This window comes from Panicum virgatum, chromosome 3K (assembly GCF_016808335.1).
Source record: "Panicum virgatum strain AP13 chromosome 3K, P.virgatum_v5, whole genome shotgun sequence".
Lineage (NCBI taxonomy): Eukaryota > Viridiplantae > Streptophyta > Magnoliopsida > Poales > Poaceae > Panicum > Panicum virgatum.
Window position 1 is genome coordinate 32,786,917 of NC_053138.1, and position 12,972 is coordinate 32,799,888.

Here is a 12,972-nt window from a genome sequence, read left to right on the forward strand (position 1 = left end):
AGCTGGTTATGACTCATGGGCTATACTATATGAAAGTGACCCTACTGAAAAGCACCATGGAGCAGAAACTATCATGTTAGAATAGATCTCAATAAGTCTTAGCTTGTGTATGGGCCTCATCACAATAAAAGGTCACCCAGGTTCACATCTGCTAAGACATAGCATGGATGAAAGAAAGTTGAGATGAACGTGCAATATGAGTTCAAGTGCTACTTTGCCAAAATTGAAATTGCAGAAAGAGGCCATTTTGAAAGTAACAGTGCAAATGTACATGTTGTACTGCTTCAAACACGCATAGCTCATAAGAACTTAGTTTTCCACTTCTCTGTAGTATTTCTAGTGAATGTGTATCTCAATCAGCAGGGGAAATCAGTCATCATTCAGTAGTGGAAATTTTACTTTAGGGTGTAACTGAAAATACAGACATTCAGTATAAGCCTAGTGACTATTCATTGCTTCATTTTAGCATTAAAGAAATATATGTATAACATGCTTGCTCGAATCAGGGAGTAGTGGCCTTAATTTCTAGCCAGCTCAAAGCTTTGAGCCTAAAATTCAGGAATATATAAACATAAGCATCTAAAACTGGCTGAAGAATAATATTCCATGAAGCTTTACCGTACATTACATCTGCGCCTGACGAAAAACAAAAAAAACTACAACATAAATTGACTAAACATTGTCGTTCCAACAAATATTAAAGAATGTATCTTCAATGGCACATTACTATACACCACAGAGGGAAAAAAAGGTAGCAGCTATCCTAAATAATCAAATTGAAAAGCACCATGACAATATACCACATTCCTGCTGACAATATAGTAATCTTAGAACATTCTTTTACCGGTCTGATTTGGGATAGTTCTCTTGACCCGACTCTTCATTCTCTCTGCCCACTCATGGAACACGTTAGAAGCATCAAATTTCCCTGTAAATTTTACTTTCTGAGCCAACTCATACAATATGTCTGGATTCCCAGCCTTGGAGAAATCTGCAGCAAACTTATTATAGTCTATCTGCGGAGCCTTCATCCCTTTGTTGATCATCTCCTCGATATATTTACATGCCTCCTCTGGTCTGCCATGCCGTATATGCCCATTAATGAACACCGTGTAGGAGTTCACATCAGGACAGATACCCTTCTGGTGCATCTCCTCCCACACCACACAACCCATTGCGTAGTTCCTACCACCAAGGAAATATGACTTCATCATCATGTTGTAAGTATGGATTGTGGGCTCAAGTCCCTTCTTGATCATCTTCTTGTATATCCTTGCAGCATCATCTGGCATATTCCTATTTGTTAGCAGCTTAATCAGTGCATTGTAAGTCCGGGCATCAGGGGGGCATCCCTTCACTGTCATCTCCTCCAACACAGCAGTCACTCTGTCCATACGCTTTGCGTTCCCGTATCCAACAAGCAAGCATGTATACGTAGCAACATCTGGTTGGCATCTGGCCTCCTGCATCTCGTCAAAGCACTGCATTGCCATTTCCATCTTCCCCCGCTTAGAATGGTCACGGATCAACATTGTATAAGTCCATGCATTTGGTGGAGGTCCCTTCGCCTTCATCAGCTCAAACATCTTCACGGCCTCATGTCGTCTCTGCCCACGCAGCAGCCCCTCAATCATCGTGTTGTGCACGACGACATCTGGCTGCATCCCCTTCTCCAGCATCTCATTCCAAACCCGCCCAGCCTCGACTAGATTCCTCGCGTTGCACCATGCCAGCATCAGAGCAGTATAAGAGCGCAGATCTGGGGTGTATCTGTCATGCATTTTGTCAAACACCTGCCTGGCCTCCCTTCCTAATCCCTCCTGGGCCAAAGCGACGAGCAAGCAATTGAACGACTCCACCCCATCATCGAAACCATTCCTCCTCATCAACTCGAACATGCCAACTGCATTCTTGATCTCGCCAGCTGCAGCGAAAGATTTGATGGCGATCTTGAAGGCATCCATGGACAGGGCCCCAGCCTTCCCCATTTCTTGGACCAGCGCAACCATCGACTCGAACTGCCTCGCCTTGCCAAGGATGTGGACCATCTTGCAGTAGGTGACCGTGGTGTGAGCGAAGCCGCCGGACGCGGCGGCCCACCGGAAGAAGCGGTGGGACGGCTTGTGAGCGTGCTTGAAGCGGTCGAGCACCGCGAGCACGAGCGCCTCGGAGAGCGGCGGCGAGAGGGCGGACAGCGCCGCCTCCAGGTTCGCGTCGGCGCCGGCGGCGACCACGTCCGCGATGGCCGCGCACACGCGGCTCACGTGTTCCTGGTGGCACGACGCTGCCACCACATCCGGCTCCGACGAAGCGCCCTCGTTGTCGTCGACGTCGGAGGCAGCCGAGGAGGAGAGGCGCCTTGCGGCGGGAAATCCCAAGAGCGCGTCGGTAGCCCAGCTTGCCGGCGGGACAAGGAGAGGGGAACCTGAGAGGGAGCGGGATCTCGCCGAGAGCTGAGGGATCGCGCGGTCAGCAAGCGGGACCACGCCAGCGCCGCGGTGGCGGCCTCCACCGGAGGATCCGGAGGTCAGATGCGGTGGGGGCAGCGGTGGGGGGAGATGAGGTGGGCGAGAGGTGTGTGGCAGTAGAGGCGGAAGTGGACAGTGAGGGCGATGGAGACGACGATGAGGACGAGGAGGAAGAACACCAGGCACGGGCACAGCATCACCGTCGCCGCGGAGGGCTCCCGCGGCGGCGAGTAAAGCGGCGGCGACTTGCTGGTCTCCATGGAGGGCGGCGGCGGCGGTGGTTGGTATGAGTTTAACGGCCATGAACGGAGGATGGTCGTCACGCGTCGCCTGCGCCACTGGGGGAATTTTGCTATTGGGTGTAACCTTTAGTTGGGCTTCAGCAATTCAGCCCATTAACAATCTAGCGGGTTTGACAAAAGGAATTTCTTGACCAAACTACAAGCGGTTTTTTTATTTCTATATTTTTTATTTCTGTTTTTTACAAAAATATATTTTTGATTTGGAAATTTACAGAAATATACCCCGCCCGGCGGCCGGGACCTGGCCGCCCGGCAGCCGGGCGGCAGGGGCTTATCCACAAAAAAAAGAAAAAAATTGCAGATAGGTCCCTAGGGCCGGTCGCCCGGCTGCAGGGCGGCCGGCCCCCCCTGGCCGCCTGGCAGCTGGGCGGCCGGCCCCCACCCCTATATAAGGTGTTGGCTGCCCCTCACCCCCCATTTGGCTCACTAAAAATTCAGAAAAAAAAGAAAAGAGAGGGAGGGAGGGAGAGGAGGGGTGAGGGAGAGGCAAAGCGGCGAAGCCCTGTCGGATTTTCAAGCCGGCGACTTTAGGTAACTAAAATTTTCTACATTTTATAAATAGATTATGTTGTATTTTTTTTGAAACAGTAGATTAGCAATCAGTTCAATTATTGTTAGGAGTGATTAGTGTTACATTTAGGTGCAATTACTTGTAGTGATTAGCGTTGATATAATACATTTAGTGTTAGATTTAGTATTAGAAAATACTAGAAAATTGTTAAAGAAGTATTAGAAAATCAAAAAAATGCAAAAATAATATTAGAAAATTGTAGAAAATGTTAGAATTTTTTTTAGAAAATGTTAGAAAATAGTTTAGCAATCAGTTTAATTATTATTAGGAGTGATTAGTGGTACATTTAGGTGTAGTTACTGATAATGATTAGCGTTGATATAGTATATTAGCAATCTGATTGCTCACTTGTGATTGCCAGGGCTCAACACCATGGCATCCTCAGGATCCACTTACATTCCATGGAATAAGGTGACGGAAACAGTCCCCCAAGGAGTCCAGGTGCCTATGTGTTTTTGCGGATCCTTGTGCAAACTAATGAAATCAAGGGTTTTGGGGGACGACTTTGGCAAGAGATTCTTCATGTGAGAGAATTACGAGTACGACCCGCCCAAGCATTACGGCAAGGACCGAGCAAAGGTACTACAAAACACTATCAGAGTTTGTCACTTTCAAATCTAGTAATGACTTCTAACATGATTTGGGGAAAGACTCCACCGCCTCTATGTGATTTCGTGCAGTGGTTAGACACCGAGCAATCTCAGAAGGATAAGGACCACGTGGAGCGTCAAGCAAGGTGGGCTGCACAAAGGTGGCAACGAATGCTGCATGAAGGACAGATGGAGGAGAAGCGCAAGAAAAACCAGGAAGAGATTCAAAAGAGGATTGCAGAAGTGGAATGTCAGAAGGCAGAGGAACGTGAAGCTGATAGGGAGAGGAAGCGAGAGAGGGCCCGTCGTGCTAAGGAAGCAGGGTCTGAAGCTATTAGGAAGGGAAAATATCCCCGGTGCACTCAGTAAAGCACCACCATGTAATCCCGGCATTTTACATTTTCTAAGGCATGTTAGGTTTACTCACAACACGAGGTTATCGTGTTGCACATGCCATGGTTTTCATTGTTCAAGTATCTAGTAGTACGAACGCCTTAGGCATCTGCTTTATAATCGTAGCATTGTTTACAAAACTGTATTGCAAACCGAAAATTTATGATTCGTAACTACCCTTCTATTTTCAGTACACTTTCAAGTTTTTCCAGTGAGATATGAATTTTGAGTTACCACTCTCTTCTGTGTTCTTGGATTGTTCTTTCAGCCATCATATATATAATCAGGGAGCGTACAGTGGAAACTCTATTAAATGTATGCACACTTCTCATTTTGTACGAGCGGAGTCTTTGATTTTTATTTTCATAATTCTTCAAGGAGGGTTGAAAAGTACAGAACAACTCTAAGGAATATTAATTACAGAAACTTTTCCTTTTGCTACCGAAGGAACTTGCCTTCAAATGATGCTGCCTTTCTCTTTTACGGAAGCTATTATCTTGATTTTCTTTTCTGCAATCCCATCTGGTCAACCAGTAACAGACCATCAAGCAAAACACAGAACAATTCAAATAAAGCTTTGAAAATATTGATAGACATATAGATAGGCCCAGTGGCTGGCCCAAGCGAGCAATATAATTGAACCAACCTACACATTTAGAACTACAACCAAGAAATATTACTACACAAATACCTTCGTAATATTACATCCTATAATCTGGTGCAAATACATATCCATACATAACGAAATGTAATTATCACATACAGGTCGGAATACATATCCATACATCTGGTTCAAATACATATGCACACATAACGAAATCTAGACGCGACGGGCTCCAAAATCCGGAGGCAATCCATCGGTGGGATTTCCAGAAGGTCCAACCTCAGCACCAACATTATCTTCTTGCATTTTAGGGCACTTCTTGTAAGTGTGACCATCTGCTCCACACAGGTTGCATCTTTTTTTCTTCTTTCCTGCCTCAGACTCATCCATTCCGTTACGGATACGAAGTGTCTGCCGTCGACCTACCCATCTCCTAGCATCTGGATTGGGAATGTACATTGGAGAGATATTTAGTGTAGTGAATGATCCCAGACTGCCTATGCCATATATCTCATGGCCCCAAGTGTGCACAGCGGTTTCTTTTCTGTAATATTGTGAAACAAAAACCCAAGGATCCAACCTAGATTCTAAATATGTCGCAATGACATGGGAGCATGGTAAGTGAAGAAGCTGTGGCTTCTTGCATCTGCAAAAAACCTTGCCTTCCGGCGTTATCAAGCAATCCTGAAACGACTCTTTGTCTGCGGACACTCTGCCCTGTCCTGTCCTTGCATGAAACCTCAAACCTTTGATCCTTTGTGCCCATGGAGACCACTCTATGATATTGAGCCTTTTCAATCTTTTCTTTCATGTAGTTAGTGACCCTATTACAAAAAATCACACCTGGATCATTAAGTAAGACAACAACTGCCTGGTACCGCTCTCTGAAGTACCTTGTGCATCCGTATATGATGAATTCAACTATGCCAACAAGAGGAAATCCACGAACATGACGCATTACCATATTGTAACACTCTGTGTGGTTGGTTGTCTCGATCACATATCGACGACCACCAGTGTCGTATAGAATTGACCACTTCTCCTTAGGTGTATCCTTAATCCACTGTGTGAAAGTTCCGTCGCCGGAACGTCTCCGGCTGGAGGTTGAGGCATGTTCCTTTAGCAGCTCGGCGCACATGTTATCTAGCACCTGCCACAATGCATCAAACTTCCGCTGCTGATTCTGTGTGCACAATCTCTTGAACAAATTCATAAGTTTCTTATTCTTGAAGCGCTCATAAAAGTTTGCACCCATATGCCTTATGCACCACCTACTCACAACATCTGGCCATAGAGGATGCTGTCCTCGACTTTCTTTATGTAGTTGCCTTATTGCTGCTAGAAGACCAGCATGTCTGTCACTGATGAGGCAAACATCAGGCCTTCCAGCAACAACGTGAATCTTCACACGTTCAAGGAACCAGTACCAGCTCTCTGTGTTCTCATTCTCAACAAAAGCAAAGGCGATGGGAACCACCTGCTTGTTGCAATCAACTCCAATCGCTGTCAGTATTGTCCCCTTATATCTTCCTCTCAAGAATGTGCCGTCAATACATAGAACAGGAAGACAATACATAAATGCCCTCACACATGCACCAAGGCAGAAGAAAGCACGAAGCAGAAACCCAGGTCCCCCATCTAAACTAGGGATGGCAACGGGTACCCGAAACCCGAAACCCGATGGGTTTTTACTCCATTAGGGCACGGGTTTGGGTTGATTTCTCGACCCGTGGGTCTGTTAATGGGCAAAAAGTCAGACCCATCGGGTTTGCGGGCACGGGTCTGGAAACCTAAAACCCGAACCCACAAACCCATGGGTTTTTGAAACCCGGTCCATCAAGAAAATAGACACATAATTTCTCAGCCCAACTACCTTGGCCCAACTAACTTGGCCCAGTTACTCAAGCATATAAAATCAGAACAACTCAAAACCCTAACCTAACCCTTCCCTTCCCCATTCAGCAACCGCCAGCCATGCACATCTACATTGGCTCACTTGCCAGGGCGCGCTGCGCGCATGCCCCACACGGCCGCACCCCCACGGTGGCCTGCCTCGCTGGGAGCCTAGGACGCACGCGCCCTGCGCGAGCTTGCCCGCCTATCCCCGCTACCGGCCGCCGCATGCGAGCTCGCCCGGGTGGCCGCGCGCTCGTCCGCCTATCAGGCTGCGCGAGCTCGCCCGCCTATCCACGCCGCCACGCACACGCCGCGTGCGAGCTCGCCAGCTATGGCTGCACGTGCCCCGCCGCGCTCGAGCTCTCCCGGGTGGCCGCACGCTCGCCCACCCGCCGGGCTCTGTGAGCTCACCCGCCTGCCCCCGTCGCCGCGCACGCGCCGCGCGCTCGCCCGGCCGCCAGGCTACACATGCCCCGCCGCCGCGCACGTGCCCCTGCGCAAGCTCGCCCGCCCGCCCGGCCGCGTGCTCGCTCTCCTGACCGCGCGCTCGCCCGCCAGCGGCGCGTGCAACGCCGCAGCCTCGGTGGTGCTCTCGGGCACGGGCGACCCGCGGGTCGCCCGAAACCCGAGCGGGCACGGGTTTGGGCAAAAAATCATGCCCGTGACGGGTCGCGGGTTTCTTAACGTGCAGATTTTTTGTTAACGGGTTCGGGTTTGGGATGGGTAAACCCAGCGGGTTTGGACCCGTTGCCATCCCTAATCTAAACTCGGTACAATGTAGGTATCAGCCGCGCTTCCAGGATTTCTCTGCACAATTGCTGACAGCATGTGAGGTAAGTTATCATATGATGCCTCATATGTGCCAAATCTCATCTCAAACACCTTTTGTTTTGCCCGCCAAGCCTTTGCATAGCTGATTTTGTATTGAAAACGGTCGTCGATGTCCCTAATTATCAATTTTGGCTCATAATCAATTTTGTCCAGAATCACCCCATACATCTTCTTGGAAACGAAAGTGGATGTGATGTTACGGTGAGTTTGAGCAACAGCATTTAATCTACATATATGTGGTGTAACAATTGAACACTACCAATGTGTCTTGTACTTGCCCTTGTAGGCATGTACTCGCCATGTACAATCGTCATTGACACACTTCATCTCATATTCTTTGCTGCTAGACTTCACAACTCTGAATTCCTTCATCAACGATATAGCCCAAAGCTTCACAGCATCTTTCATAGCTTCAATGCTAGGATACTTTGCCCCCTGCACAACCTCATTCTCTCTGTATTCGTACTCATTACTCCTAATATCCTGTATCACTGGATTTCCAAAACCCTTGCCTCTTCATTCACCTAGCAAAGGGTAGTCCTCATCGTCTGATGAATCCCCACATTCTTCCATCATTCGAGCCTCTTGGTCTTCATTCTGTACAGTTCCATAATTCCAGGTATCCGCTCACCCTCATCAGCTAAACCTTGCGGCTCAGGTTGAATGACATGCACGTTCTGATCTTCTTTTTCTCCTACCTGATCAACTATACCTTGCGGCTCAGGTTCTGTGACATGCATGTTCTAATCTTCATTTTCTTGTTCCACTGCTTGGTTTATATGAGATGATGTACTTGTTGATCCTTAAATGAAATGGGCTGCCTTCTGGTGAATCTGAATTAGCATTGCAAGAGGCCACCCGCGGTCAAGAGCTGCTTGCATGTAAGTCCGTCATTCTTCGGTGTTTGCTATAAGCATCAACTCCCAGAAATCTCCTTCAGTTCCCCAATTTGTCGTAGTCTGAACGGTTAGTAAATGAGTCTTTGGATTCACATTGAATATCTCGTGAAGCCATTTGCGTATGGAACCAAAACTCCTTTCTATGGGTTTATCTATTCCGCACTCTCTTCGTTCAAAAACTGATAGATCTACTCCATACGCATCATGAAAAATATATCCGTCACCATAATGAACTTGAAAACGAAGCTTGCTCGACATATCTGGACACAGAATCATTATATTAAATTGATTGCTAATCTACTGTTTCAACAAAAATAATTGCTCGCCATATCTGGACATACAATCATGCTATTTGTTAAGCGTAGAAGAAATTTTGGTTACCTGCAGTCGCCGGCTCGAAAATCCGGCAGGGCTTCGCCTCTCTCCCTCCCTCCCTCTCTTTTCTTTTTTCTGGAATTGTAGTGATGCAAATGAGGGGTGGGGGGCCAGCTAACTCTTATATAGGGTGGGAGAGCCGGTCGCCCAGCAGCCGGGCGGCCGGGGGGGGGGGGGGGCCGGCCGCCCCGCAGCCGGGCGACCAGCCCCAGGGACCTGTCTGCAATTTTTTTTCGTCTTTTTTTTTTACGGATAAGCCCCTGCCGCTAGGCTGCCGGGCGGCCGGGGTATATTTCTGTAAATTTCCAAATCGAAAATATATTTTTGTAAAAAATAGAAATAAAAATAAAAAAATAAAAAAACCGCCAAACTACAAGACGTGGGTTGGACCGTGCACATAGAAGGCCGGCTATTGCGCGATTAGTACCCCTCCACTTTTCACCCCCACCAGCCCTACCGCCGGTTGTCAAGGGGCGCGGTGGTAAATCACTTAAGGCGATGCATCTCGCACCATCGCTTGAAGAACCGGCTGTATATGTGGTGGGCCGCATTTCAGCCCAATAAATATGACCGTTTACGCGTAAAGAGGGAAAAGACATGTGTATACATCCAGATAAAACAAAATGACATCATCCATTTACAAACATGTTTGAAAAAAAAACATAAGTTTCAGAGGGAATATCCAAATTAAATTCCGATTGCAGCATCATATTTCTTGCATCAAGATGTTCAAAACAAGACCACACTTGACTATATTTGAAGAATTTTATTTTTTAAACATTTTTTTATAAAGCTAGAATATATAGACTACAGCGAACAAATACATATCTCTTTGCGAACAAAATATTAAATCCGACGAATAAATAATAGTACACTACGGAACATCATGAACAAAAAAATTGGTGATGCATGTGTCAGTTAAATAACAGAGAGATTATGCGCATGCATATAAAAAAGACAACAAAGATGACATCATCTCTATGCATGTAAATTCAAACTAAAAAAATTATTACTGTTAAATCATACATCTAAATTAAATTTGGATTGCACTATTATATTTCTTGTCATAAATATGAATTGTACCTTTATCTTTCTATGACAAGATCTTCATAACTAAATAATTAATTTCGGGTTTTGAGAACGAATAATTATTTTTACAAACAAAAAATTAAATATAGCGAACACATAATAATGTACAAAGAAAAAAATATTATACATCGCAAATATTTAATAGTATAGAATAAATATGAAAAATGAATATTACGAACAAGTGAGTTAAGATCAAGGAACAATTTAATTTACAGAGCGAACAAATTAGTCAACATCACAGAACAATTTAATCTCCAAAACGAACAATTTATTTTTATTAGTGGAAGAAGTTGACGTAAAATTCAACAAATAAAACTGAAAACAAAAGGGAAAAAAGAAAAAAATATGTTAAAAACAGAAAAAAATAACAAGACAAAAAATAAAAGAAAAATATGGAAGGAAAAAAGAATGAAAAAGAATACATGAAAGAGAATAAAAAAAGTAAAGAACATGTGTGCTACCCACCTTTTCTAAAGAGTCAATTATGAATTTGTGTAGATACAGAAAACAAAGAAGAATGAAATGGGTTATAAAATAGAGAAAACATCTAATTATAAATAAAATAAAAATAAATAAGCAAATAAAAGGAAAAAATAAATAGAAAAAATAAAATAAAACTAAAAAGATTTGTACAATGGATACAAGAGAAAGCCTGTGACGGAAGAGGAAAATGAATAGGAGTAACCAAACTATTACTGGATGAAAAAAGTGCAGAAAAAATAAAACGAGAAACAGCAAGACTACATATTTCCTTCTTACATGTAATGTGCGATGGCATCCCAATATCAACTAGCAGCATGTAGCAGAGAGACGTGGGGCTCTGGACTTTGGCTGATAGTACCTTGGGCCACGAGAAAGAAAAGAGAAAAAACGCACGGCAATCGATGCAAATATAGTAATGGACTGAATTTGCCAAATGATACATGTGCAGATTTCTTCGGGCGATGCCTTATCATCTTAGCACACGTGATATATAGCCTCTGCGGTCGTCAAGTCCTTCTACCTTTCAATCGCTGCCTACCTTTCAATCCCCGCGATGCCCTCCCTTGACGCCCGTCCCTCGCCACCACAGGCTCTCCGTCCGTGCCTCCAAGCCCGAGCCCGCCACCCGACCGCTAGAGCCCGCAGCGGGGGCGGCGACAAGTTCTGGAGGGGGCGGCTGCGAGCCTGCAGCGAAGGCCATGGAACGGACGCCTGCGCCGCTGGGGAAATTTTGCTATTGGGTGTTGGGCTTCAGCAATTCAGCCCATTCACAATCTAGCGGGTTTGATAAAAGGAATTGCTTGCCAAAACTCCAAGTGACGCTTAGGGCCAATTTCAATGGGAGTGTCATCGGTGCGGTTACTAAGACTGTGAATTAGGTAATCGAGTCGTAGAGTGTTCTGGTGTTTTCACTCCTCTCATATTCTATGACATTCCTCCTTATTTCTCTTCATAATAATGCTATTATATCAATAAATGTTATTATGACACTCCTACAACACTCCCACTAAAATTTACCTAACCGCGCGGGTGTCATGACTCATGTTGTGTCGGTCTACCTTGCAGACACGGCCCAATTTGTTTTTCCAGTACGGCCTGAAGCCTGCGGTCGGCCTTGTGGGCTTCGTCGCGCATACCGATTGGTGGGCCTTCATTTTTGGAGGCCCGCACTCCAAAGTGAAATATTTGGAGGTCGGTAATCGGATTTGTGGAAGCATCACGGACGCTTAAGCAAGAGATCCTCCGGCTCCAGACTCGAGTTGTTCGCTTCCTGGAGCTGGGCGATTTCTGTCTGGCACACTCACGGACGTGCTGCTACTATATTAAACAAGGCCGTACGTGGCAAACTCTTTCTTTTGGAGGAAACACATTTTCGCCCCGTATGTGCCCGGTCGGCGGGTGTTCGAGTTGGGCACTGCCTGGGCATCTAATATAATTTTCCGATCAGGTTAAACTCGCCCCTGGTGACCTTGTCGCCTAATCATCTTGGGTCCAAGAGCCGAATCTGTGCGACTAGAAAGTCATACTATCGCACTTAATTATATTTAGATAATATTTTTTATAAAATATTTTTATTTGTTTCGAAATAATTTCTATCTCTAGATATTTTTTGAAATATTTTTATTTATTTCGGAACTTATTTTTTTTTGAAACATTTTATTTTGTTCCGAAACAATTTTGAATTTTATATTTTTAGTATAATATTTAGTCGCACATGCGATGAATAGACGCCCTCTACACGATAGGACGCGATGCCGACCGGAATCTCGCCAAATCTCACCCACAGTCGACATTCTTTGGGACTGAACCGTGTTCCTATCAGAGCAGCTCCAGTCCTTTGTTCGAACAACAAAAGCCAGCGCAGCGAACGAAACTACGATTCGATATGCACAGCGTCAACATCGGTTGGTGGGGCCTGTGCGTACAGTTTTTTCCGTCCGGCCCTCTCCTTTTGCGCAAGCGGAGCAGGCAGTGGCCGCACAAAAAAGAGTATTTATTTCTCTCGCGTCGAACCGAGTATGGAGTTCGATGTTGAGGTCTGACACCCAAAGTTCGACAACTACAATGGTCTCAGTTCGGTTAAAGCGAACTGAGCTTCCCCATGGTTCGCCCACTGGAGCTGCTCTCAGGGCCGACGACCTCTCCACAGTCTGCCACTTTTTTCATTCCTCACTGGCTCACTGGAGGTCGTTGCAACCCTCCCCGTCTGCTGGTTGGGGTGGACTGAACACTGGAGCGGAGCAGTCGCAGAGCCAGGACGGGCAGAGCCACTTGCACTGCATGGTACCCTAGTATAGTAGCCCTCCCCACCTAACGTCCGCGGCAGCCGGGAAAAGTCGCTGGGAAAAGAAAAGGAAAAAAAAAAGAGGGTGAGCTTTTGCCGTAGTACGCACGCACGTAGGGCTTATTTGGATGGTACCCTGGGAAAGTTGCCTGGGCCAGGCAACTCATCCAGGCCATCGATTTCGTGC

The 12,972-nt window shown here is 46.0% G+C and overlaps 1 protein-coding gene across 1 annotated transcript; it reads right to left on the minus strand.

The window, feature by feature from the left end:
• Positions 1–572: 572 nt before the first annotated feature.
• On the minus strand, positions 573–2,798 carry LOC120699032 (pentatricopeptide repeat-containing protein At3g62470, mitochondrial-like). The gene has a single exon (XM_039982884.1). It carries the CDS (start codon positions 2,769–2,771, stop codon positions 828–830), a length of 1,944 nt encoding a protein of 647 aa, XP_039838818.1. The 5' UTR covers positions 2,772–2,798; the 3' UTR covers positions 573–827.
• Between the last annotated feature and the right edge of the window lie 10,174 nt (positions 2,799–12,972).

Bases quoted from the DNA above. Each gene is read 5' to 3' on its own strand.
- LOC120699032 (XM_039982884.1), bottom strand. From the start codon at position 2,771: ATGGCCGTTAAACTCATACCAACCACCGCCGCCGCCGCCCTCCATGGA.